We start from the raw sequence: 27303 nt of genomic DNA on the forward strand, positions 1-27303 counted from the left end.
AGGGAGCAGCCAGCAGCTGGCTGCAGGAAGCCTTGTCTGCACGAGAGCAAAGGGTGCATTAGCTTGCAGGGGGCGAAGCTCCAGTGGAGACAAGCTCATGGCTTGAATACCAGCTACGAGATCAAAGGTTCCCTTGGTTCCCCAGGAGCCCTGAGACTGAGATGATAACATGGGGAAAGCACTTCACAAGTTTTCACCTCATGTTTGTTAATTATCCTGTGCTTTTTAAACATTGATTAGAATGTTTTTTTAACTGGATGGCACTGCCCCTTCGGTGCAATGGGAAGGTGCAATCTCTTGATGGTTTTGGGTCCCTCAAGCTTCCCAGGGATGCTTGTAGGTGCCACTTGAGGGCATCTCAGTGCACCCTGTGGCACTGCTCCAGCCTGGCAGGGACATTGCAGAGCAAACCCTTTGGCTTTTAGGGAGAGAACAAAGCCAGATGAAAGGCACAAAATGAAGCCTTTGTGTGGGGAAGGGAACAAAGCAATGAGTTTCTGGCCCCTGCAGACTGCAGGGCTGTGACGTTTAAAGGTACAATCTTCCAAAAAGAACACAGGGGATTTCCATGGCTACAAAGACCGCCCTGGACTTGTTTTCACTCAAGATGGCTCTGGATGACAGGTGCAGACATGAAGCCTCCTGCAATCCAGGCTGTATGGTGTGGGCTGAGTAGTGATGGGAGCCAAGGGGGCTTCGGGTGTGCGGCTGTCCCAGGGCAGCCCCTGCAAGCAACTTCTGAGCCATTCTTTAGGAGGGGTAAGGAGTAGAACAGCTTCCCCTTCATGTCTTTGTCAAATTAGAACTTTTTCTCCTTTATTGTATTGTGATCATAATGAACAGCCCTATTTGTAATAGCAGCGTAGCTGGAGGAGTTGAAAGCAAAGTAGGCAGCGGGGCAATCGGATAATTACGAGGTGTGGGGTCTTCGTGGTAGTGGAAATGGGTAATTACAGTGCAGCATTACCTTCCTGTCACTTAATGGAGACATCTACAGTGGGCTTCAGAGGTAGAGAAGCACAAGAGAACTTTGAGCTCGTGTCAGCTGCACCGAGCCGTACTGCAGCTGACCCTGCTAAGAAGCAAAAACAAATGTCCAAGAACTCACCTCTGTTCGTGTTACTGTTAGTTAACTTGTAGCATAGAATCGTTTAGGCTGGAGAAGACAGGTCATGAGGTCATAGAGTCCAACTGTTAACTTAGCACAGCCAAGCCTACTGCTAACGCACGTCTCTGAGCACCACGTCTGTGAAATACCTCCAGGGATGGGACTCAGCTATCAGCTCTTCATACAACCATGTATCAACATGCATCCTGAAAATCTGGTCTAGAGAATGTGTGTAACAGTGCAGTGCAGCATGCAACAGGAAAGCAGGCAAGGTTTGGGTGTGATTTGGGGCACACAGAGGAAGGGGATGCCCTGCTGTGGCTGCCACGTGCCTGTTCCTTTGCTGTGATGGACATGTACCTTGTTGGCATGCTAGGAGTGCTGTTTGCTGAGCTGTGGGTCAAAATGGAGCTGGTGACAGTTGCAGACAGAGGTAGAGCTGTCTGTGAGCTGCAGTGATGGCCTTGCAATAGAGATACTTTAGAGTTAATCCTCCACCATCTGTCTTCATTCTGCTAATAACCCACTCAATCAGTTGCTGCTGACTGTTAGCATTCAGAAACAGATACTGGCAGGAGCAGGCACATGGGGCTGGATTCCACCCCAGCCATGGTGGTGGGTCAGCAGGGCTGCACCCTGGGGATCCCAAAGCTCATGGCCATAAGGCAGAGGTCCTGCTGTGCTGGGCTGCCCTGCGTTTCCCAGGTGGAACGCAGGTGAGCAGGAAGGTTGCACTGCTGTAGTCCCAACAACAAGCAACTCTGGCCAGCCTGAGAACTGGGACTGGTTTTCTGTTCCCTCTTCCCCTCCCGTTCAGTTGGCTTCCCAAAGCTGGCAGTCTCTGAGCTCAGATGTAGGGGCTCTGCTGCAGGACCCCTCCCTGCCGCCCACCACCCCCTCCCTGCCCCTCCAGCACTCTCCACTGGGGTTGCCAAGGGCAGGATTTCACCTCTCCTGCTGTTTTCCTTCATCCCTCCTTCCTTTGACTTCTCACCATATTTAACATGAGTCATTAGCAGGCGTCGCTGCAGCAATTATGGCACTTTTTGCCTGTCATTCATAAAGCTACTAACGGGAACGATGGAGCACTCAGTGTCATTCTGTGCCTTCACCACCTGCTCCCAGCAACCACCAACTGCTGGAGGTCCCTTTTTGGAGACACTGTTGGCTCTGGGGTCCCTCTGTGTATTCCCCTCCACTGTGACAGCTTATCCCACCATACAGCTGCCTCCTCTGCATGGAGCAGTGTCTTGGAGGGGGTTTTTGGTCCTCAACTTCCCTATCTCCAGTCTGCAGATAGGTTTCGGTTCTGCCCAGGCGCAGGGAGGGAGTCGTGTATGCATATGAAAGCTGTTTTTATGGCTTATAATTATCTCGTACCCATCCTTAGAATAATTATAGCTCCTCCATTATTAATAATTGGAATTCCAGTCCTTGTCATAGATCACAAAATGGAGAGGAAGCTCAACCCAGGGTTTGCATAATGTACCTTGGTCTCAATTGAGTAATTGGTAAAATGGTGAAAATCGTTAGTTTTCCTCCATTCCTTGGTGCTGGAATTAGTGAGATATTAGTGCAATTAGCCACTGCTTCCATTTGAGGCTGCAATCATTTGGTTGGTAATTTAGAATAAATGTAAAAGCCCACTTGTGCTGCTGAACAGAGCATTTGTCCTGTTTAAAAGTATCTAATGGGGTGGCTGTCATCTAAGCAAGATACATTTGACCCATTTCAATTTGTTTCCCTTTTAATCTGCTATCTGTTTTCCTGGATCTTTTTTTAATAAAAACATAAAGAAGGAACGAGTGAGTGAGACCAAAGAGGGAGAGAATAGAAGCATCATAGATCTGGAGTTTATCATAAGCCAGAGTAACTTGAAATCAAGCCTGTTAAACGGCAGAAAGCAATAAAAAGCAAACACTGTTTGGAGATCATTTAAAGGGCCGAGTGACTTGTCAATGAAAGGTTGCTCTGTTCGACTGCTCCTTAATAGCTTCTCAGAGGGAATCTGCAGCTCTTGCAAGAAGGAAGGCTGCAGCAGCTCTGTGCTGGGGCAGGAGGTGGGGGAATACAGCACCGAGAAGCTGGAAATGGGAGGCAAGGATTTAAACCCAAAATGGGGTTTGGGCTTTAAAATGTGTCCTAAATATCAAAGCCTTGGATCTACTGAGGCTGGAAGCTTTGCTGTCAGTTGGGCACAGATCAATAGCACTGTGCCCTCCTCCATCAGAGAGTTCTGTGCTTTCCCTCCCACAGGCTGAGCATCCTTCCAGGGATTGTCTGATTCAAAGCTCATTGCTGTCAGGCTCCATATTGCTGCCTGGAGAGCAACCAGCTGGGGCTCTGGGCTGGAGTCCCTGCTGTGTGGGGACAAATGGCTTGTTCAGAGGAGCTGGCTGTGTTCTGCTCCAAATGTCTCTGCTTGAACACCACTTCTGCTGCCTGCAGTAGTTCAAAGTGCGTTCAGTGAATGCTTCCTGCCAGGAAAACGTCCTATTAGAGTGGCACTGAGATGTGGTGACGTATTTGTGCCACCCAGCAGCAACCCAGTAAGGCTGCTTCTGCCTCAGAATTGCTTGGATTTATGAGGTGAGATCCTGAGAGTAACTTAGCAGCGAAGACTGAGTGTGAATCCTCTTCAGTCCCAAGGACAAATCAGAGCCAACCCTCTTATCCCAGGAGAAGCAACTTGAGGGTGCCAGCATCTTCTCGTTCCTCACCCAAAGAGGTTTGGACAAGGTGCAGGACGCTTGGCATCGGCTTGGGACTGGGGCATCCCACTGTGTTTTGCTAAGAGCCCCCTGGAAATTAACCCACTGGGATCAACTGCAGCTGCTTTCCAAAGCACACTGCAGGATCCTGTGCAAGTTTTGCATTGCTGACTCTGCTGTCATCACCAATAAAGTGCTGTGTGCTCCAGGGTTTGGCAGCTCTGTGATAGCAAGGCTTGCCTTACCCGAGCCCTGTCACTCGTGTCTGCCCACAAAGACACAGTCGCAATTGATTAGGGCAGGCATCTTCCCATGTAAGCCACATCGGGCCTTTTGTTCTTCATCTACAGAGGCTCTTGAGACAGAAGAGGAGAGTAGATGGAGCAGGCACTGGAGTGGTTGTTAGAGATGCAGTGTGATCAACAGAGGTCTCATTGACACCTCTTCTGTGTCTGTTAGCTCAGCGGGGTGGGGATGAAACTTAAATCCCAGGAAAAGCAGCAAACACATCACTGCTCTGTGTCAGAAGGCAGGGATCCGAGTGCCCACGTTCAGGTGGTGGGGAGCTCCTGCCTTCGGGTTTCTTCTGCCTGTGGGGAGGCAGGCTGGGTTTTGTCCTTGCTGCTGAGATGGTCTGCTGTGCTTGTAGTGAAGCTGAGCAGCTCCGTTACTGCTGCATTATTGCTGGTTATATTGCTGGTACCAAGCTGGTGAGACGATACAACTGTAGAAAGGTTTGAGTTGGAAGGGGCCTCAACGATCACCTGGTTCCAGCCCTGCTGCTGCAGGCAGGGTTGCCAGTCACTAAATTGGGCATGAGATCAGATTGCCCAGAGCTTCATCCAACACAGCCTGTGGTTCTATGGTAACGGTGGTGGTGTAGCAGTTGATGATCTGAGGATGTAATTTTATCTGTTGATTTTTTTGACTAGTGCTTCCCTACAGTATTAAATCAAGACAGTACTTCCTCACTTCCCAAGTGCTTGTGCTCTTCAGGAGCTGCTGCTGCTCCTAAGGAGCCTGCAGGGCATGAGCACCACGCGCATCCCTTTGGTCCTCTATGGATGCTGCAGGGCTGTGATGTCAATAAGCACGGACTGATATCTCAGGGTGGGTGCAGAGTGTCCTGGCTGTTTGAATCCCACCGTCCTTGTGCAGCTCTTTATGTCCTTTGCAATGCTTGAAGTGGGACGAGCATCTAAGGAACGCGTAGCAAAGTGCTGGGAAGAATCCTGTAAGATTCATATGGAAAGGGGCAGAGATAAGTCTACGTGCTTCATCCTCCCTGTGAAGTCTCTTTGTTGATGGCTTTGCTGGGTCTGCAGTGGTTTATTTTTCCAGCATCAGGGGGCAGTGGGGAACTAAAGGCGATATGAGCTGCTGTCTGAAGGCAGTGACTGCAGCTTCTCATCTCCGCGCTGCCTCCAGGCTACCTGCAGAGTTTGCCTTTGAGCTCATGGATTTGTTGATGGTTCTCCCCTCCCTGCAGAGCTGCTGCTGCAGCCCAGGGCTATTATTCAGCTTTCCTTCCTCGGTGTCTGCAGGGACTCTGCTGCAGAGGTGGCTGACAGCTGGATTTCATCAGCAAAATGGGTTACAGTGCTGACATGGTGCCCACCAGAGCCGAACCTGGACATGCAGCCTGGCTCTGCTGTTAAGCCAAGTGCTGATGATGCTGTAAATCCTCCTGTAAGCTCTCATGGTGTGGTGCTTTGGGGATAGGAGGGTGTCAGTGTGTCCTGGGGCCTGGAGGAGACTTCTTTACCTCTCTTGGGAGTCCTTGATGTTGCGTGTGGCAGGTGCCCATCCCTGCCCTGGACCTATGGCACACACGTGCAGGCTCATTTGGGACTGAGATTCACAGACTGGAGCAGCAAATCATCACCATGTCACCACAGCTTAGAATAATTTCAGTCAAATTTCAGTTGCAGCCTTTTAAGTCCCACTCAGAGAGATGTGCTCTACATTGATTGACAGCCAGGCGAGAACAGCAGAAGTAAATCTCGGTGCACCCAGGGACAGGAGCTTGCTGGGAGCTCCGTGCCCAAGCTGGGCTGTAGGATGGGAGCTGAGTGTGGGTGCCGAGGGGATGGAACACCCTGGTGTTGCAGCACAGGTCTGTTGCTTTGGCGTGCTGTGAAGAAATTCAAAATCAAGGTGCAGAAGCTGCATTGCCCACCTGGTTCCCTGGGTTAGGTCACGTAGCATCACCTCTGCTCTGCAGTGCAAACCTTTCTTTCTGGAGTAGTGAAAGAGTGCTGTATTTCACAGTTCTAACGACAAACTGGGTTTCAGCCCAATACAAAATGATCCTGTTCTCATTTTGCAGCTTGGCATTGAGTGAAAGGTGCTGCAGTGAAATACCCTGCTTTGTTTGGGTTGGCTTTTCTTCTAAATCCTTCTGCAAATCCTTTCTCATCGTAAGGAAATAGCAAAATATTGTTGGAAGGCATCAAGCTGAATGTGGCAAGTCCTGTTCTGTCTCCCCCTGAGCGACGTGTGGTGTTTGGCCAAAGCCTGCCATCTGTATTCAGTAAATAAAGTCCCTCAGCAGCCTTCGGGCTGAGACTGATGGACACAGAAGGAAGAGACGTGGTCAGAAAACCTACAGAGAAGGTGGGGTGTGGAGGGGGGCCAGGGGGAACCCCCCTGGAGGCAGCAGCACCAGGGCTGTTAGTGGGATCGTGTACAGAGAGGGGCTCCAATCACAGACCTGAGCAGTGTCAGCGTTGGGGCTGTGTGTGCGTATCCTTCTGTGCCCCCTATTTGCTCCCATTGGTATTTACCCAATCTATAAATGTATTAATGGGTCTCATCTGAAAATACATCCAGAGATAGAACTTGCAATGGGCTTTTTTTTTCCCCTTTAACAAAGATGAAGGTTTTATATAGACAGGGGAAAGGGAAGGGAAGTGAAATGTTCGGTGACTAATGATCCTCATCAATATTCATGAGAGATGGTATGCATTTGGAGATTTAAAATAAAGGAAGGAAGAAAGGGAGAAGGAATTGACTTCTCAAGAAGCTAAATGAAATATTTAGGCTGACCTGGAGATAAATCTGCCAGCTCTTTGTCGCCATCAGCTCGGACCTGCGTTCGATTGAGCTCTCCAGGAAGAGCAGGAGCTGCCCGTGGAAGTTCCTGGAGCTGGATAGTGGGAAAGTGTCTTCTCCAAAGAGTGGTGCTGCACTGCACAGCTGCACGGGGGGGGGGGGACGGACACCATCCCTGGGGGTGTCCCAGAGCCACGGGGATGTGGCACTGAGGGATGTAAACACAGTGGGCTGGGGTTGGGGATCTCAGAGGACTTTTTCGACCTTAATGACTCTTTTCTACGAGGCTGTGGTGGTCCAGAAGGCTCCATCCAGCGGTGAATGCCACACTGTGGAGGACACCTGGTTTATTTCTGTGGCATATCCATCCCTTGCTGCTCCTGAGTGCTTTCCTCCCACCCCTCCCTTGCGCCACCATTTCCCTCCCTGTCCTTCCTACAGCAGATCACCCTGACTGTACCTAACATGATGCTGCAATTTTAAACCTCCCCCAGCACTTGAAAACAGGCAGAGAATCACAGAATCACCAGGTTGGAAATGACCTGCAAGATCATCTAGTCCAACCACCCTCCCATTCCTATTAGTACCACAAGCACTAAACCATATCTTGTAGCTCCTAAGCAACTTGTCCCTTCCCCATTTTGGTGTTCAGCCAGCTGCGGTGGGGAGAAAATCGTCTGCAGGGAAAATGCCTGAAATAGGGCTTTGCCAGGAGGATCCAGCTCCGGATTTACATCAGCATCAGTGGGGAATAGGATCACCATGATCGTAATCACCTGATTTAATTGCTGAAAGAGCGTACCAGAAAGGCTTTCCCCTGCCTTCTGCATTTCTCCTCTCCTGTATTTCTTCCACTTTCTGCACGTTGTCCTTCTCTCCGCTCCAGGGCTGCTTCCTCTCCCTTCCCTGCCATCCCTTCCTCAAGTGACAGCTGTCCCACCCCCCAAGGTCGCTCGCCCTTGAGACCGCCGTTGATCTGTGCCCTGATAGAAGGGCTGAGTATTGACTTTGGCTTCAGCTTCATTACGAAGCAGCCTCATTTGTCAACTTGTTTGTTCCGAGAGCTGCTTGGGAGATGCAGTGCTACCCCAGCACCACTCCCTCTGTGAGGGTTGGCAGGCAAGGTCATTGCAGGTGGCCCTGCACCATCAGCTCCTCCTCATTAATTGATGTCACAGCACTTCGAGCAAGGTCAGATCCCAAAGGAGTCTGGGTGCTACGAGGAGTTGCAGGTGCACGATGTGATCCCAGCTGGGAACACGACACAGAGTGCTCCTGTGCAGCTCAGAGATGGGGCTGAGCCATCATGGTGGTATCCTTATCAGTAGGGCAGGTGAGGAGGGCTAATTTCACTTGTCAGTTATCATCAGGTAACTCATCTGCAGCGTTCTGGTTGTAATCCAAGTGGTCAAATGAGGTTAATCAAATAAGTTGCCTGGGCTCTTTTTCATTCCATTATTGGTGGGTAAATAATGCGCTGACAGGTGTTGCTAAGTGACCTCTCTGTGTCGGGACCTGGGACGCTGGCAGGGTTCAGATACTGGCAGCAGTCAAACAACCTGCTGTCCCTTCAAAGGTCTCCTTTGCTGCAGTCTTTCTCTAAGGACACGTGGGGTGGGTGAAGCCCCTGATGTGTCATTTGGGAGTTTTGATGATCTTAGAGGTCTTTTCCAACCTTACTGATTTGATGAATCTATGGTCCCAGGGCTGTTTTGGCACACCTTCAGGAGGCACAGAGGGTCAGGGCAGTGCAGGAGGAGTCCCGCTGGAAGGATCCCTCCCTCCCAAGTAAGGAAATCATGATGTGCTGCAGCTCTGAGCGCTGCATGCAATGGAACCATCGGCCCTCTGTGCTCCCCGATGGGAAGTTTTTCCTAATCCCAGCGCTTTGAAGCTGGGCTGTGCTGCAGGGGTTAATGCTGACGCAGTGCTGGGTCTGACAGCAGCCAGGGAGCTGAGGGAAAGATGTTCCCTGTGTTGCCACAGGCGTTTTACGTGGACATGCAGCAGGCTGCAGCCAGGCAGTGAGCAGGGAAAGGTACAGGCAGTGGGAAGGAAGGGCGCAGGGAGCAAGAGGAGGTGAATTTATATCATCTGGAGGAAGCTCAAGGGGAGACACGACCAGAGTCTATAAATACGTGCAGCCACAGAAACAAAGGGAGGGAATTATTCATGGCCTCGGAAGGTGGGAGGACAAGGAGCAGCGCCTGGGGCAGAAACAAGGGAAGTTTATCCTGGGTCTGGAGCAAGAGAAGGGCCTTTGGGGTCAGTGGTGTGATGCAGAAGGTGCCGCATCTGCTCTCCCCATGCAGCCTCCGGAGCTGCTTTCTCCCCTTGCCCAGCATTGCTTTGCAGCAGCCCCTTCTGTTCCCTCCCTGCATGCTGGCAGGGTTATTCATATAGAAGGAGAGGCAGTGGGGTGCATGGGGTGACCACGTGGCCCCCAGGACAGGCACTCTCAGTCCCGGTGTGTGCCAGCACTGCCAGCCTGCGGCTCAGCACAAGTCATCTCTGATGAGTAACGCAGCCAATGAATGTCTGCCTGCGTGCATCTTCCTCCCCTATAGAATAATTTAATGTTATCTCCGGGCCTCCTGCTCCTGAGATGAAGAGATTTGCTTCAAACCTGCAGCCCACAGCCACCACCATCGGTTTCAAACGTCATTAAGTTTCATTATAACAAATAAACACTGCAATGACATTTATAAGTTACCGGAGAGCACAGAAACGCAAATATGAAGCAGATAAACTGCATTTGATCCAAATAATTACTGCAGGCAATATCGAGCTGGGGCTGAGCTGGCAGCCGGGGGCCGAGTAATTTATAGGTGTCTGTACGTTGTGGGACCGTGTGCTGCATCTCACAGTGATGGAGCTGGAGCAGGTCTGCCCCCAGGTGCTTTTTCCCTTTGTTTTGACTCGCAGCTGAACACTGCCTGCTTTCAGCTCCGAGCAGGGAATCCTTTACCAGTAAACCAGGTGGGAAAAAATTTCCCCTGGGAAAAAAAAAACAACCCTGATTTTGGTGGTTTGGGTGATTTTGGCTGTTTGTTGTGTGAGTTCTGGCCAAGAGTCAGCTCGAGGTGTAGAGGGAACACGTCATGTCCTAAGTGAGCATGTCACGATGGAAAGCTCGTGTCCTGCAGGTGCGCTGCTCAGCCCAGGAGGGGGTTCAGCAGCAGCTGGGCTTATTGACAAGCATCTCTCATTGCCTGGTAATTAACTCAGCAGGGCAGAATGTGCTTGTCATCCCTTGGACTGGGGTTTTACCCAAGCATTCAATTGGCTCTGCAGTGGGCCCCATAGAAAAAGAGCCCAGAAAAAGAAAAGTAAAAACATTTAAAAAACCAGAACTGTGAAACCTTGTGTTTAAAAACATTTGAGGCCCCTCTTGATGAGGATCAGGCAGAGAAGTCACAGCAGTGAAGGCACATCCCCATGCTGCTCCCAGGGCTGTGTGTGATGGAGAGTTTTCAGGGATGTGAATACTGACAGGGTTCACACTTCTCTTCTAAAGTGGTTCTGAGTTGGGTTGGGTTAAAACCAGGCAAAAAGCAGAACCTGGCTGTTGTGAGCACTGGTGCTGGTGGCCGTCCTCCAGAACACCTGGTTTCCCCCAGAAATTGCGTTCCTTCCTCCTATCTGAGGAATAAATGCATTTTTTTTGGCATTTTGGGGGGTCTAAGGATGTTGTGGCAGCAATGGTTCTTTGGGCAGGGAACAACTTTTCTTAGGCCTTTGTGTATGGATAGAAGTGTGTGAGGCTTCGGTGCCTTCCTTGTGGGGATGGATGTGCAAGAAACATTCCCTGCCCAACTGGTGCTCTGCTCCTTCTGTTCTTCTTGGCATCTCCTCCTCCTCTTCCCCCCAGCACCTTTTGTTGTGTATTCCACACACTTACCTTTAGAATTGAAACAAATTATTCTAAAGAACAGCCTGCATATGAATGTTGCATTTATATAAAAAAAAAAAAAGGCAGTACACATATTTACAATTATTTCCGCTCAGAAAAATCCAAACAAACAATTATGGCAGAAAGTCGCTTATTCTCCCTCTGCTTCATCGTCAGACTTGCTAATTGGTGCAGCACAACCTGCAGCCATCTTACCCTGCTCCACAGGGGTCCCAGTGCCCATGTCAGGTCGGGGCCCCCCAAGCAACACGGTTGGGGTTTCATGCAGCATTCAGTGTCTCATTGCAAGGGTTTAGTTTTGGAGTAGCAGGTGGGAGATGGGAGGAGAATCCTGCAGTGGTTTTGGTATTAATAGCTGCATTTTCTGTTCTGAAGTGAATCTTCGTTTTGATTTCTCTCTACGACTCAAAGCCTGCGATAACAGATTGGGAAAGATGAGGACGGAAGCGAAGCGTCGCGCAACCCAGGACGAGCTCTTTGGTCTGATTTTCCGCCCCATAGACTGCACAACTTGCTGCTTCTGCTCTTCCTGGGAGCTGAGCCAGCCTTTGAAATCTCCAAATCGTTTGTGAAATGGATTATTCATCCTCCTGCTCTTCCTAGGGCCGAGCGTCCTGTGTGCCCTCTAACTCGGGGATGTGCTGAGATTTATGGGGCTGCGCTTCGGTGTGGGGCTGGGTGTGAGAGGCAGGTCCTGATGGATTTTATGAATAAATCCCACAGGATCACGTCAGGGAGATTTGGGTAGAGCAGTCACTTGGGGCGTTAGCTGTTTTAGCAAGAGAAGTCCCATTTTCTCTCTTGCACATTAAAGCTGTGCTCACGGGTATCCTGTACTGCAGCTGAGCCCCTGGCCCCTTTGCTTTGCATGGCACCGCTGCCAGTTTGCAATGCAGGGAGCCTTCCTTTGTCCCTGCCCTAGCAGCATACCTCAATCTCCAGCCCAGCAACAGCTCTGCATGCCCCAGAGCTCTCTGTCACCTCTGTCAGTCCCTCCAACAGAAGGTGACGCTCCTGCTCTGTGGGGCAGTGGGTACACACTGCAGTGATGGAGCAGAGGAGCCTGAAAGTTCAGTGCCACCCTGCCTCTAATGTCAGGGTGAGAAGTGCTCTGTGCAGCCTGTGTTCTCTCCATCCTCAGTGCAGCCCATTAGTTTATTTTCTATCAGTGCAGCACCGCGAAAGGGCGTTTAATCTCACAAGAAGTAATTCTCAGCGCTGGTGCTGGGGGGACGTTGCCAATAAATATCTCTTGGTAAGTGTACACTTACACCTTTCCCAATTGGTAGCTAATAAGAGAGCAGACGATGACATTTCAGCCTTTTCTGCATGGCTGACCAAACCGCTGGCGGTGACTTTGAAAGCAGTGCTGGGATTTCGTGTGGGTATCAAAGCGAGCGCAGCGCTCGGCAGTTCAGATCTCTCGCCCGTGTGACTAATAGACAAAAAGATTTCCAAAAGGTCCAACGTCTTACTCACAACATCTGCGTCTCCTGTCTGGAGCTGCTTAGTGGACACGGTGGGATGCGGATGTTTTCTGTAAGCAGCGTTTGGGGAATAGTGCAGAGAGCTCAGGTTTGCTTCGAGACGGGGCCAAGAGGCAAAGGGCTGTGCCAGGAGCAAAGTGTGGTTCTCACGCTGAACTCCAGAGGTAGCACAGATGGGGGCACGGCTGGAGGGGGCACAGGGTGGCTGTGCCACTTGGTGACCCATCCCTGAGCCGTGGGGTGGCAGTGGGGCTGACTTCTTCCCTCAGGCTGAATAATTCAGCATGCCGAAGCCACGTGAGCTGTGTTTACGCAGTCAAACTAAAAAAGGCCAAACTGACATTTTTGTTCAAGCAGATTTATTTTTTTTCCCTCCAGGGAAACAAAATAAAATAATGGAAAGCTTTGCGCGAGTGAGGAGCTCAGGCTGTAGCTGGTTTCCTACCATAAAGCAGGAGGGCAGGGCAGGGCATGGCTCTGGCTGTCCCCACAGTGTGCCTCCTTCTGGGGGCTGCTCCTTGTCCCAGGACACATCCATAGCTTCATCGGTGGGATTCAGCTCTCCTGCCTGCGGGCCAATCTGTCCTTCAGTCCCAAGGCACAAGAAAAGCTTGGTCCTGTACTGAGAAAATCCTTGCAGTGCCTCAGAGCATCCTTGGGATGCTTCTCCAGGTGGCACCTCTCACTGGGGGCAATTGGAGGACAGGCGTGTTGGTGACCGGGGACCGCAATGAGGAAACATGGCACGGCCATGTGAGTGGCAGCTCCTGAGAGCGCTGTAAATAATGGAACACTTTTGTCTGTCTGCTTTTCCCAGCCATTGAAAAATCAATGTGGGCGCGTGCTGTACAGCGCGATGCTGTCCTGCAGGGAGCGAGGTGGCCTTAGGATTAGGACCCATGGCATGGGCAGAGCCAGTCTTTGTCATGGGGTCAATATAAGGGTGGGGGTATGAAGGGGAGATTATCGACTGCTGGGAAATGGAGATGGAGCCCTCCTTAGGCATGTCCTGCTGCTTCCACCCCTGATAGATGCTGAGCCAGCATCATCGTGTTGTGATGTCCCTGGCCCAAAGAGGCAAGAGGGTCCCTTCCAGCTCGGGATATTCAGTGGTTCAAAGAGGAACATCCTACGATGGTTTCTGGGCTTCAGTTCTCCTGTAGCAGAGGCAGGATGGCCCCTTGCTCGCTTTCAGCCACGCAGTGCTAGCTCTGCATCAAGGGATGATGAAGCCATCCCACCACCCCCTGTCCACATCCTTTCATTTCCAAACAGTTCATTTCCACCAGTCCTCCTTCAGCACTTCTATCCCCTCCTCGACAAAAAGAGCTAATTCTTTTCAAAACACAATGGAAATTCAAAGCTCTGCTTACATAAAAGCAGCCGTGGTGTCTCCATTTCTAATGAGTCATTGTTCCCTCTGCAAGTCCCTTGCTTCTTATTACAATACTCACTTCTCTTGGGTAATGAAAATTTAACCATCCGCTGTTCCCACTTGCCTCTTCGCTTCTTGCAGCACACCGTCTGCTTTGTGCACAGAGGGCTGCAAGTGGAAATCATTCAGGCAAGGACTCGTGCAAACATCGCAGCCCTCAGAGGGCTGAGGGAGCGAGGAGCCGCTGCGGGCGCTGGGGATGGGCTGTGTGCTGTGTAAGTGCATCTTGGGCTGCCAGAGGGTTTGGGTTCTTGGCACTGCATGGAGATGCTGGGGCTCCTCTGGAAGTGCTGCAGTGGTCGCAGTGTGATTTCCCTTGGAAGTCCCAAATGTCACAGAGTATCGGTCTTTGTTTGAGAGAACAAGGCAACGTTACAGAGCAGCACTGAAAAGCAGGAGCCACAGGTGCAAAATCCATTAAGGAAATATAAAGACTTCTAAAGTGGTTCTCTTTCTCCCCCCCCCCCCCTTTTTTTTCTTACACTTTTATGACATGCTTGTGACTTCATAAGGCTCCTGCTTGTGATTTTTGAAAGCAGGGTTAGCGTTACTGCCGGCTCGCTTATCGCAGCAGGTTGTTTATTCTCCCATTTTGTTCCCAGCATTTAGGATTTCAATAGCTGCAGAAGTGCCCCCTGCTTTGGCCTTCAAGAGATTCCCCCAGGAGGGCAGGAGGTGGCCGGGTCAGCACAGCAGCTCCTGCAGTGTCCTGGGCTGCAGACAGTTCCTCAGGCCATGCAGCAAAGCCAGCAGCCAGCAGTGAACCTGGGCACAAAGGATCCCTGGCACCTTCTCTGCTGCCAGAGTCCCCAGACCCAACACTGGGACCCAGGAGGCATGGTTAGCATCTTGTCTGCATACCCCTTGGTGGGGTTTTTGGGGGGTTTTTTCTCTAGGGTTGGTTTTAACTTCAGGCTCTGCAAGAATTTAGGGTTGGCTTGTATTTAGAACCAGACTCCTATGGCTAATGCTGTTCAGTGCCCAAATGGGGCATGGGAAGTCTGTGGGAAATAGGACTTCTTGTGGACCTGCGGCATCCCATGTGGTGGATGAAATCATAGAGCCAGAGGATGGTTTGGGATGGAAGGGTCATCCAATCCCAACCCCTTCCAGTTCCATTCTGTTTTGGCTTTGGCACCTCAGAGCTGTGCTCTGAAGCCCAACTGCCACGTTGTAACTATGCTGTGAAAGTTCACGGGGATGAAAAAGCCAAAGCGGAGCGTTTTCAGCCCATTTCCTTGCAGCTGAAACCACTCACCCTGCGTTTGTAAATCATCCTTTCCCAATTTCCCCGTTTCCAGCTATTTTCTGTCAAGTATCTTATCTCCTTTAAAACTTTCTGCAAATTACTTGTTCCTTTGACATTAAGACATAAGACAGCTAAAAGCTGCATCGTGAGCAGCCCTCTGATCTCCCAAACCCAGTTAAACCCAGTAATCACGCGTTAAGCTGATTTGAAAGCGAGTTGAGCTCTGCCTTTGGTACTTCTTTTTTTTTGGCTTTTTTTGGCTTTTTTACAGAGCAGTGTGGAGCGGGGCTGGGCCAGGTGCTGCTCTCTGTGTCCCTCCCCTCTCCCTCCTCTGCTGCCAATGTCACTCAGCCCCCAGACGGATCCATGTGCAATAAAGGTTTGCACCGACCGTTTTTCACACTGAGCAAACAGAGGGAAGGGTAGGACAGCAGACATATGCTGTGCTCTCACTCTAATTTCCCATGGCTGCCAGCTGCTTTCTGAAACAAATCAAGGAAGGGAAAAGGGAAAACAACAAAAAAACATCACAAAAATGGCTTCATTTCCAACAGCAATTACCAAACGAAGCCTCTGCTTAATGGGCATTTTCAGGGGGCACAGCCACCACTTTGCACTGCTCCTTTCTCATTATGGCTCTTGCAGCTCCCAGCTGATAAGCTGATAATTCTGTCTGATTAAATGAACTTTGTTTGGTCATTGCTGCATTCCAGTGCTGTCCCTGCTTGCCCAGCTTACTTTGGCAATGGTTGGGATTATGGAGTGAGCCATGAAACATGGGGAGTGGGTGGGAAATGCGAATACAAAAGGCAGAGTGCTCACTGCGTTCTGCCTCCTCTCCTGATCTCCTTTCTCCCATCCCTGCTTTTCCCATTATTTCAGTGTTGTGCATTTAAGCTGCAGAGCTGTTAATACTTCCTATGAAATCTCTGTATCCCAGTTCAGATGAGCGCACGTTTCTGGTGGTGCTGGGGCTCAGTGTGGCTGTCGTGTGTCCCAGCAGGACAGCGTCAGGGCAAGAAGGATGGCCTTAAGGTGAGGGAGGGGAGATCAAGTGAGATGTGAAGCAGAGGGCAGTGGTGCCCCATCCCTGCAGGTGCCCTGGGCAGCCTGAGCTGGGGGCTGGGGCTGTGAGGAGCCAGAACTCTGTGATTTGGTGACTCTGTGAGCCAGCATCTCCCATGGCTGCTGTGGTTGGATGTGTGTAGCGCAGCGTCATGCTGAGGTCCAGCACTGTGACCTCTTGGAGCCCCCGTTGATGAAAATCAGGCTGCCCTTCAAGCATGGGAGTGGTGGAGCCTCTGAAATACCTCAGAATAAGGTGCTGCAGTGCATCTGAATTCACAAAAATTTCCTCAGAGCTTTTCAATCTGCTGTATAGAACTGGTAGAAATCCCCAAAGGATGGCTCTGCTCCTTCCCACGTATCCTCAGCTGGCTGAGAGCAAGTCAAGCTGCAATAAATTAAGTGAAATATAAGTATTCACACTGGGAGCTTAGGCTGGTTTAGCTGCACGAGTTGGAAAACGACTGAGCTTTGCAGCTTTGCCCTGTAGGCAAGGCCCAGCAACTCATTTGGAAACAAGTTTAGTTGCGAGAACTTGTGTCACACTTAACCTTGGTTTAGGATTAATCATCAGTCAATGATTAAATTGAGTTAATGCAAATTAGGATTGAATTGATCTAGGGTGGTTCGTGTGGAAGCTGTCCTAGTTTTAATGCATTGATTTTGAAGTACCTTTTCCAGCAGCCCGGTGTGATGTGGGGTATTGAGCTGTCATTGAGCTCTGGGTGTGAGTTTCTTGTTCTGTGCTTGTTCCAGAGCAATAATTAACACCCAGCAGGGCTCCTGAATGCTGAAGCCCCGAGGTGGCACAGCGAGGAGCAGTCCAATTGCTCTGATCTCTTTCCGAATCTCTCCCTTCCCACGAGTGAGCACGACTCAGATGCTCAGCAAACACAAAGCATCGCCCTCCGATGTGCCCAAACACCAAAGGATCAGCCTAAAATTGGGTAAGAGAGGGGTATTTAAGACTTCAGCATCAGACAGCAGTGCTGCATCCCTGCATAGCTCTCTGGGATAGCCCAGGTTTGGTTCGGGGATGCTTTGCAGTCATTTCTTCTTGCTTTTGTGCTATTTTCTTCACAGGATGCCAGAGGTAGGCGTCAGCATTCACACCTTGCCCGACTGCAAAGCAGAACACTCATTCTGGGGGGAAAAAAAAAAAAGAGATTTAACACCCAGAATGGTTTTCAGTCATGACAAAGCGAAGGAACGATGATGAATTTCAAGGAGTGAAAATAAAACATAATGCCAGCACTTAGCGCGCCCTGATGGGAAACAGGTTAGAGTGAGCCAGCAAGGTTCTTGTGGAAAATGAGATGCTCTGCACCCTCAGGAGGTGTGAGACATCTCCGTGGTGCAGAGGTGTCCCAAAGGCTCGGAGCCATCACTGCATCCTTAGGGGATCATAGAACCATAACCACAGAGCAGTTGGGTTGGAGTTCAGCCCCACGCAGTCTGGGGCCGCTGCACCCCGAGGTGCCGCCGGGGTCTGACAGCCTCGTCCTCTCTCGTCCCCTCTCCAGGTCAAGCATCCTCCTTCACTCAGCAGCCCCAGGACCAGGTGGTGATCGCTGGGCAGCCCGTGACGCTGCTGTGTGCCATCCCCGAGTACAATGGCATTGTGCTGTGGATCAAGGACGGGCTCGCCCTTGGCGTCGGACGGGATCTCTCCAGTAAGTGGGAGCACTGCGGTGCCCAAGCAGGAGATGCTGCCTGGCAGCAGAGCTCAAGCCCTTTAGCTGTCATTAATTGCAGGTCGGGGTAATAGATGTTAGGGAACACCTCTGGAAAAATAAGAAGGAAATGAGCGCTTGCCACAGGTGAAAGCCATTTCTCTTTAATGGCCTCAAAACAAATATTTGTTTTGAGAAAATGAGTGTTCTCATTGGAACTGCAGAACCCTCTGGCTGCGCCCACACGAGTGTTCAGGTTTGGAATGAGCAAAGCCTTGGCTGCGGCTCGAGGCTGGGCAGCTGGTTTCCCACAGGTGGGGGAAGGAGATGTCCTGTTCCCAAAACCAGGCTGAAATGCTTCACAAGCACTGACAGCCTGTCTTGGCTTTGTCAAAAAAAGAAGTGTTTGGATAAATGCGTTTGTTGAGATCCAGCAGAGCCCTCAAATCACAGTTTGGTAATAAAGCTCCTCCGATTTCTCATTATTTAATCCCATTGTATGGGACTGCAAATGGTTTTCTTGCCACTGGAGAAGACTGGAGCAACTGTGGAGTAGAGATCCAATTTATCCTATATATTTTGCTGAAAAATACAATTATTTTTTTAAATATTTCCCCAAAATGAAGGGGAAAGGCTCACTTGAGAGTCAGCAGCCTGCACCCCAGCATGCAGAGCCAGCAGCAGCCAGAAACCAATGGAGAAATCATGGTTCTTGGTCTCCAGGGGCCCTGCTCTCCTCTCAGGAGAATGCTGCTTTTCTTTCTCTTGGTGTTTGGTGTTGTTTTTTAAAAATCTGTATAATTATCCATTTGCCTGAGTGAGCAGTCCCTTCTTCAGATGTTTTTCAAAGCTCAGTGCCGCAGCTCTTACCCACAGCAGAGCTGATCCTTCCCTACAAGACCTTGCAGCACGGATGGGTGACAGCAGCTCTGCTGAAGTATGTGGCTCATGTGAACAACTTCCACAATTAGCAGAGCTGGGGCTGCTTTAGCAAGAGGAACTGCCAGCTCGTGTGCTGCCGGCTCAGCCAGTCATCTAATTAGCTAAATACAAACAAACCCATCATTTGTATTTCTTGCGGTTCAGGAGAGCAAATCCTGCTGCTGATAGCTTGCGAAACAACAAAAACACAGGAGCGTGCCAGGCTGCCTGCGCGGCACTGAGCATCAATCAGCAGCACGAGGAGGGACGGATGCACTGATGGCCGCTTTCCTTCCGTGGTGCTTCAGGTGTCACACAGCCATGCAGAGGGCAGGCTGCTCCTTGGAGGCCGTGCCCAAGCTTTGCGCAGACCAAACTGGGCAATGCCATAGAATCACAGCGTGGGTGGACTGGAAGGGACCTCACAGCCCCCCGGCCCCATTCCTGCCATGGGATGGATGCCCCTCTTGGGCTCCTCCAGGGATGGGGACCCACTTCTCAAGCCCCTCTGGATGGCATCCCTTCCTTCTGTTGAGTCAGCTGCAGCGCTCGGTTCAGTGTCCTGCACAAACTGCTGAGGGCACACAATCTCGTTGTGAAGATAATTAACAAAGATGATGAAGAGCAGCATTTCTGCAAATATCAGAGGATTTCAGCCCAACCACAAACACAGCATAAGGGATAAGAAATCCCATGGTAGGTCTGGCAGGACAGGGAAGTGGTCCTAAATCAGGGGATGCGTTCACATCCCAGTGCTCTGCAGTGTCTGCTCTTGGCACATTAAACTTTAGGTTTCTCGTGTCTTTGCAAGGACAGCCCAAGGTCAGGTTTGACCCATTTGTCAACTAAGATTCTGTCTTGCTCCAGCTGCATTTTGCCCCTTGGAAAACAAAGGCAAGCCCTGGGCTATGCCAATCCCATTCTTTCCCTAGGGATTTCATCTAATTGGGCAAAACCTGGGCTTGGGATGTTGCAGGAAGCTCATCTGTCTCATGCTTTGCATCCTGCAGGTTACCCGCGCTACCTGGTTGTAGGAGACCATCTGTCTGGAGAGCATCATTTGAAAATCCTGAGGGCTGACCTCCAGGATGACGCTGTCTATGAGTGCCAAGCCATCCAAGCAGCGATCCGATCCCGACCGGCCCGGCTGACCGTCCTCGGTAGGTCTGCTTTCCCATCACTCACAGCTTTTTTGTGGGTTTTCTGTCCTCAGTTGCAAAATGTTTTGTTGCTGAGCCAGGACAGCTGGAAAAGAGTCCGTGGTGAGAGAAATATACTGTGATCCCAGAAGTGATAGCAGAGGGAGCAGAGCAGTTGTGGAATGAGTAGCTTGGGCATGGAGTTTAGTACTTCAGCTCTACAAATACAGGGCACTCACACACATGTAAGGGTATCAGCGGTGTAGCAGAGATGCTGTTTCACAGCCTGAAGCAGTGATGGAGCACCTGGTGGGAAGGCAGGGCAGACCCAGTGGAGCTCAGGTGCATGCAATGCACTGAGTGATGGAAGCGCTGAAGCCAGGATCCACCCCTTCCCAGCCCTCACTTAAGGGTTGGCAGTGGAGGTGAGGGGATCTTGCTGGAGATCCCTGCCTGGCTGAGACCTTCCAAAGGTAAGCAGCTTTTTTTCCTTGATTTCTGCACCTGTGGCTGCTGCTAAAGTACTGGTTCTGTCTGCGGGTATGGCATCAGAACCTGAGAAAACAAGTTGTCATTTTTGGTCTGTGATGTTCCCTCTACCACTCTGTCCAGTCCCTACCCTCAACCTCCCCCTTATGCATCCTCTCTCCTCCCTGGCCTGCCTACATCGATGGTTTCTATTTGACCCACCCTTCTGCTCAATGAAGCAGCAGCTCTAAGCCTTAGCATGGCCCTGTATGGGAATGAAGCCTCCATCAGCCCAGCTGTGCCTCCTCCTTCTGCTGCAAAGTCAGGCGACGTTGCTGGAGCCAGACAAAAGAAATAATGTTATTTAATTAGAGCTAAAGATTTCAAAACTAATTTAGTCCCAGGGAGCACAGGCGTACGTCAGTGCTCTGAGCGTTGATTGAGCAGAGAGATGCTGTTGTGGATCAAAAGGAAATCGTTATTATCTTTGGGGTTATGGAATGTGTTGAATAGATGGTAGTTAATGTTTATGTGCGTATACATGTAGCTGCTAATTGGTACATTTACCTAAGATGTTCGGCAACTTATGTTTGCAGCATGTTTTCCTTTTAGGAAAATTAAAGTTAGAGCACGTTCAGAGCAAACCCAATCGATGAGAGGGTGGGGCTCAGCATCCCTCTGGTTCCATTACTCCCAGTGGTTCCCACTGTTCTGCTGTATGTGTGCCTGCAGATGTTCCGAGGAAGCTTAGGGCTGGCCAGGGGTGCGGGAGGGAGCACGAAGAGGGAAAATGCTTCCATCCATTGCCCACCTGGCAGGAGGTGGCACTGTCTCCTGGCACTTGGCTGTGGTAGCCATGGGCAGCCATGTGTGTATGTGTGGTGCTCTCAGGAGGCCAAGCGTGGGTTTGTACAGCTGGGCCTTTTCACCCCATCCTCCTCTGTCACACCCAGGCTGTGTCCTCTGGAGCATACTTTGCTCACCTGGTTTTCCGCATGGGTTGGTGCTGCTTTGTCCATTCTTGCCAGCTTTTCCACTTCCTTGGTATCAAGGAATCCCCTAATGCCTCGGAATTCAGATTCCAACTGCTGTCATTCATGTCTGACAACAGCTCTACGGGGCTGCTGTCTCCTGCTCCCCTGCTCGGATGCAGAGCTACACCATATTTTAATTAAATATTTAAGGTTTTGTCACATTGTTTTCAAGTCTACATGGTTAAATGTAGTGGAACAGATCATTCCATAGCCTTGGAAATCCAAGCACTCAAACAGATGAGCATTTGATGTCATCAGCATCGGGAGAAGTCTCGTATTTGTGGGGTTTCAGGGACAGATACTGCTCAGGAACTCAAACAGACAGTCCTGAAGCTGAAGGAGCCCCTTCCTGTGTCCTCCCATTGTCCCAGGGCAATTCTGGGGCACTGTCGTTCCTGGGGACTTCTGTCCAACAAGGAAGACCGTGTGCAGTTGAGTGGTAGGGTGGGATTTGGGGGATGCAGAGCCAGTCATCTGCTCCCAGAAAGGACAGAGGGACTCCGACAGGTCACCCAAAGCAGCTTGGAAGATGTGCTGTGAGCTTCTGGGACCACGTGCTGGGAAGGAAGACGCTGTTGGGTTGATTTCAAAAGCCACAGGAGGTCTATTTGCTACCTGGTACATCTTTAATGGCAGGGTTTCTTAATTTATGATCTATTTAACCAAGCTGGGGGTATTAATTAAATAAAGTAGGAGCCTGATTAGGACTTGGAGAAATTTAAAAATAAAATCAGACAGCAATCGAGTGAAATTGCAAAGCAAACACTTCGGCTGTAACCACCGGAGAGTTCCCTCCGGTCTTCCATCAAAGCTGGGAGCAGGGAGGGCAAATACAAGAGATTATATAGCCAACAGATGTGTGCTGTTAAAATATGCATCTGCCAGCCGTGTAGCTGGAGGAGCCGCAGGGATGGCTTGTGGAGCCTTCTGCACCCAGGGGACCGTGAAGGAATCGGCGGCCCTGGCAGCCGAGCTGGGATTTGCAGGCACGTTAATTAGTGTTGAGTTCCCAGCTCCTGAATACAGCCAAGCAAGGAGAAACTGGGAGGAGAGGTAGGAAAAGAGGGGCATGGGGTGAGCCCCAGCAGCGGGAGGGTGAGAAAAGTCTCCAGGAACCAGAATGTGGGAACTTGGAGGCTCCAGGATGCAAAATTTGGGAATTTAAAGGCTGTGTGGCTCTGCGTACCACCATCAGCCCTGGGGAGATGCTGCAGCCTGGTGGCAGCCAGGAGGGAGGGGACCACAGGGCTGCGAGGACGGGTGCAGCGGTCAGCTGATAGCAATTAATTCATACATCACCTCTCACTGTCTCAATTCTCCTGCTCCACGGCTCCTTCCAGCCTTAATTCTGCCTTCGCGTGCATCCCATTAGAAGCGAAGCTTTCTTAAATCAACATGAATTATTAAACAGTACAGATTAAGTTAATTTGAAGTGAGAGCTCCTGCCTTAGAAGATGGCACAAGGCAGGGGTGGGAAGAAGGAAGGTCACCGCGGTGCCGCGCGGTTCCCGTTCAGCCGCGACCTTTTCCCTCTTTTTTTCAGCTTCTTATTTTATTGAAATGTCTCTTTCCATCCCGGTCTCAACAGCCCTCCCCTGCAGAGCAGAGTAAGCTGTTTCTATTACCAGAATGATCACTGGCAGCTCGAGACATCTGCGTTTCTCAGCTTTCCTGCTCTTTAGCGGAGTTTGATCAGAAAATGAAGAGGTTATGGCCTGGGAAAGGCCATTTTTCAGTATTAGTTTGTAATGCCAAGCTGCAGTGAGAAACTGGAACAGGGGCTGTTTCAAAGCGTGAACCGGTCCAACCTGGAACTGTCTCAACTATTTTCCTGTACTTTTTAACAGAATTAAATTCTTTGAATGCAAAATTCAGCCTGAACCAGCATGTAGAGTCAGAATGTCAATGTGGAACAAAAAAAAAAAAGTGATAGAAATGCAATCATTTTCTTCCTGATAGCCTGAAAAGCCTTGAAACAGTTTCTGTCTTCATGAAGCTGCTTTCTCTGCTGGGAATTTTTGCAGTGGCAAAACAGTAAGCGGGTCTGCTGAGAATGAAACAGCAACATCAAACAATCGAGCGCAAATCCCAAATAACTTAAATGTTTGATGCTGTGTCTGAGCAGCTTAAGTTTACAGCACTCAGAGCCTGCAGTGGGGGAGGAGGGGTGTCCTGGAGTGGGGTGGTGCTGAGCTCCTTGGTGGAGGAGGATGGGGGGCAAACCCATGAGTGCTGCTTTCTTGTCTTGGAAGGAGATGGGCAAAACCAGTTGATGCTGTCCCTCGGATGCCCATCTCACAGCATCGTGGTGTTGGGTTCAAGCTATGTGGCCATGCCTCCTTTCACCATAGATTAATGTCTTATTGATCACACTCTTGGCACATATAGGGGACTATAAACAAGGCTTGGTTTCCTAGTAAAGCTGTACCTGCCCTTCTGCTGCATCCGTCACACTGATGCAAAGATGGAGTGGCTGAGGGCTTTTGTAAGCCCAACCCTGGAGTCATTATCTCAAGCTATTTTATGGACAAGCCTGCAAAATTCAGGCTTCTTCCAAGCCCTGTGCCCAGGGGTTAGGTGAGGCTGTCTTGTGCTGCAGGTAAATTAATGGATAGCGCTGGGGACACAGAGCCAGCTTGGATGCTAAAGGGAGATTTGGGTGCCTGGCAGCTCTTCTCTTCTCTCTGGACTCTGTCCCTTGGTCTTCCAGCAATGCCACCTCCCATCAAACTTCACCTTGCTTCTGTCCTCAGCACTCCTACCCGCATGCTGAAGAGTGAGTGGCCAGTAAATGGGAGGCGACGCATTTAGGAATGATTAATGTCAGGATTCTTGCACTGAGCTGTGATTTCTTGTCTCGATGCAGGGAGGGCCTGACCTGTGCATTTAGCAAGCACGGAACATTCAGCTCTGCCATGGAGAGTCTTGTGCTCTGTAATGAGCTGATGGATGTCACTCTCATAGAGCTTGTGGAAACCAAAACACATGTCTGTGCAAAGCCTTCTTTGCTTTGCACACCCACGCATCCCTTCCCTTTTTCCCAATCACAAAATCTCCCCATCTGCACCCTGTGCATGCTCCCCTGCATCTGCATCACACACAACTCCTGCATCCCTCCCCACAGCACAGACTGCAGTGCTGTGGGGTCGGGCATCATGTGCAGCTTGTTAGCGAGCTGACACTGGCATTGCTGCTGTCCCCTTGGCAGCTGGCAGAGAGCAATGAGGCCCTCAGAGCGTGACATCCCTGCAGCAACAGCCCCCGCTTCTCCATTGATCCCCCGGATGAAAAATGAGCCCGAGGCTCTGCAAGGGCAGGGATGGCCAGGAAGCAGGAAAGCATCAGGTGCTCCTTCTGCCTGCCAGCCCTGGGGCTGAACATCAATTCCCCTCCACCCGAAGCCAGGGCAGGGATTGCCTGGGGCAGAACTTCACAACCATCTTGTGATTCACCCATGGGTGTCCTTTGTGATTGATGGCAAGTAGCCTCACCTCAGGGATATCTGTCTCATGCGATGGCAGATGTTGGACAAATGGTCCTCTGGCATTTGGCATTAAGGATGCTCAGGTTAGCAGCTGACATCTCGCATCCATCTGGAATGTGAGAAAGGCCTGAGACCCAGCCTTTGCCCCATGTTCCTTCACCACGATGTCCAAACACTGCTGGGTCTCCATAGCCACAGCTGCCATGAGATGAAGACTGTGCTCTTTCCCTAGGCATTGGTTTGCAGTGTGGGACAAGGATGGGGGTGCAGAGCTTAGCACAGATGCTGCTCTCGACCCTGAGCTCAGCGGGTGAGGTGGGGGAGTCATGGCAAATCATGGATTTAACACCTCTGATGAATCTCCATTGCAGCATGAAATGAGAAAGGAAAAGGTAGCTAAATGGAAGATCTCCCCTGGGCAGCAGGAGGCTGCGGCTCCGGAGTGCTGGGGAAAATAAAAAATACACGAGGAAAAGAAAAACAAGAGCTAGGGAAACCTTGTTTCCTTCAACTAAATATTGCAGAGCCTTTACAGGTTGGGAGGGACCTGGGCTGAGACCCATGGATGTCAATCAGAGCTCCACAGCTCTCTCTCTTCTGCTTATCGTGACCAGGGGAGATGAAATCCTATGAGTCCCTCTGAACTTTGGTGCTCTGTCATTGTACCATGGAGGCTGATATCAGCCATCTCCTTTTGGGAAGTGTCAATGGAGCTGACGCTGGGCAGTGCTGTGGGTGCCAACACCCAACTCCTACACAACACATCCCTTGCTGGTGCTTCCATAGGGTCACCCCTCTCCTGGGCATCTGTGCAGAGAGGGAAATAACCCAAGAAATGATGGGGAGTTCCCAGGAAGTACAGAAAGCAGGAGATGAAATGGAAGCAGAGGGTGAGGTGGATTCCCATGAGGAGAAATGGAAGTGCTCAGGCTTTTGGGTGGAGATGCATGAGGGAAAAAGGGCTCGGTGGCATGATGTGGTCTGGGCACTGGTGGCAGAACACCGTGTGCTGCCTTGTTGGTGGCATGGTGGAAGGGAGCTCAGTGTTGTATGGCCCAGCACATACGTCTGCCTTGGTTTCTGTGCTGCCAAAGGCTCCATGCATGACCTTGAGTGAATCCTTCAGGCTCGGATCCTGTAGAAAGGAAGAAAGTAGAAGCAGCAGGCAGCCTGGGGCTGTAAGCACAGCGCTGGTTGCAGTATGGCCAACATCCAAAAGAAGGCAGTTCTATGCACTCGGTTATTTGGGGCCAGGCAGAAATGCTGCTGAGTCGTGATGTTGGCCACAGGTATCTGTATTCTTTTGGTCATAAATCATGCTGCCCCGCTGCATGGGGATGCTTTCGAGTGCTCTCTCCCTGTGGTGCTGCAGGATGCTGCTCACAGAGGTTTCAAACAGTGCAGGAGTGCCCGTGCAGCCCCAGCAGCTGCTTCATATTCAGGTTGTTGCTAGGGGAGCCCGCACAGCTTCCTCGTGGTGGGCGAGAAGTGACTTTCAAATCAAGAGGCAGCATGCAAAATTGCAGAGGGAAAATAAAGTCTTTTATGACAGCACGTTTAATTGCTAACAAAGGCAAAAATTGCCCCTCTCGTGTTTGGTTCAGCGGCTCCAGCTCAGACAGCAGCTGCCCCGCGCACCTCTGATTCCAACTGGTGGACTGAAAAGATGCAGAAGGTATTTAATGACAATGATAATGATTTACATTTATATAGTTCCTTGCATCCGTGGGGATCACAAAATGCTTTATGTATCTATGGATAGAAATACACCAGATAAGAAGTGCTGCATCCATCACCAAATCACAGCCGCTTCCACCGCTCCGGGGCGGGCTGCGCTCTCCTCCCCACTGCTGTGGCACTTGGGGTGCCACTCAGTAATCCTGCAATAAAAGCAGGTGATAAAACCACTTTAAGAACAACAATGTCATAAAAAGGAGAACCCTGGCTGTCATAAAGCTGCACGCAGGGGAACAGGAGGGGAGAAGGTTATAAATAGGGATCGTCGTTGGCATGAAAGCAGCTTGGGAGGAGGGAAGTCTGAGAGCTGCGGGGGGCCGGGGGCTCCTATGGCAGAGCAGGCGCCTCCAGGGGCTGTGGCACTTGGACTCACTGACCTAAGAGGCCTTTTCCAACCTGCTCCCAGCTGCCTGCCTTTGGCCTCTCAGTGTTGTTTCAGGCTGACTCGGAGCACTTTCAGTGCATTCCTCAGCACTGCGCTCCTTTCCAAGCACCATCCTCAGCAGCGCCGCATGGCTTCCCAAGCGCTCAGCTCCACGTTGGCCGCTGGTGAGGGCAGCGTTATCAGCCTGGGAGGGCACAGCTCCTCCTCCTTATCCAGGCTCCCATCTTATCTAAACTGGTTCAGGTGGCAGAGCCGAGAGAGGGAAACAATTAGGCAAAAGGCAGCTGAAACGCTGACATTATTTCTTAAACGGCCCAAACCTTTTACCTCAAGTGTTTGTTTTTTTGGGTTTTTTTTTCTGACGGTGACACATAACAAGGGAGAAATGGGCTTCTCCAGATTATCTCACCCATCCACACACACAGACCTCCCCCCTCTCC

General features: G+C 50.6%; 1 protein-coding gene across 1 annotated transcript in view; it reads left to right on the forward strand.

Moving 5' to 3' along the window:
- KIRREL3 (kirre like nephrin family adhesion molecule 3) overlaps window positions 1–27303 on the forward strand; it is a gene marked incomplete at both ends in the record, with an annotated part of 234571 nt that overhangs the window by 169203 nt on the left and 38065 nt on the right. The window contains 2 exons of the mRNA XM_079545729.1: window positions 17546–17695; window positions 19627–19776. Of these exons, the coding sequence (XP_079401855.1) occupies window positions 17546–17695; window positions 19627–19776 (300 nt within the window). The remainder of the gene's footprint in view (window positions 1–17545; window positions 17696–19626; window positions 19777–27303) is intronic.

This window comes from Tetrao urogallus, assembly GCF_951394365.1.
Source record: "Tetrao urogallus genome assembly, chromosome: 22".
Classification (NCBI taxonomy): Eukaryota; Metazoa; Chordata; class Aves; order Galliformes; family Phasianidae; genus Tetrao; species Tetrao urogallus.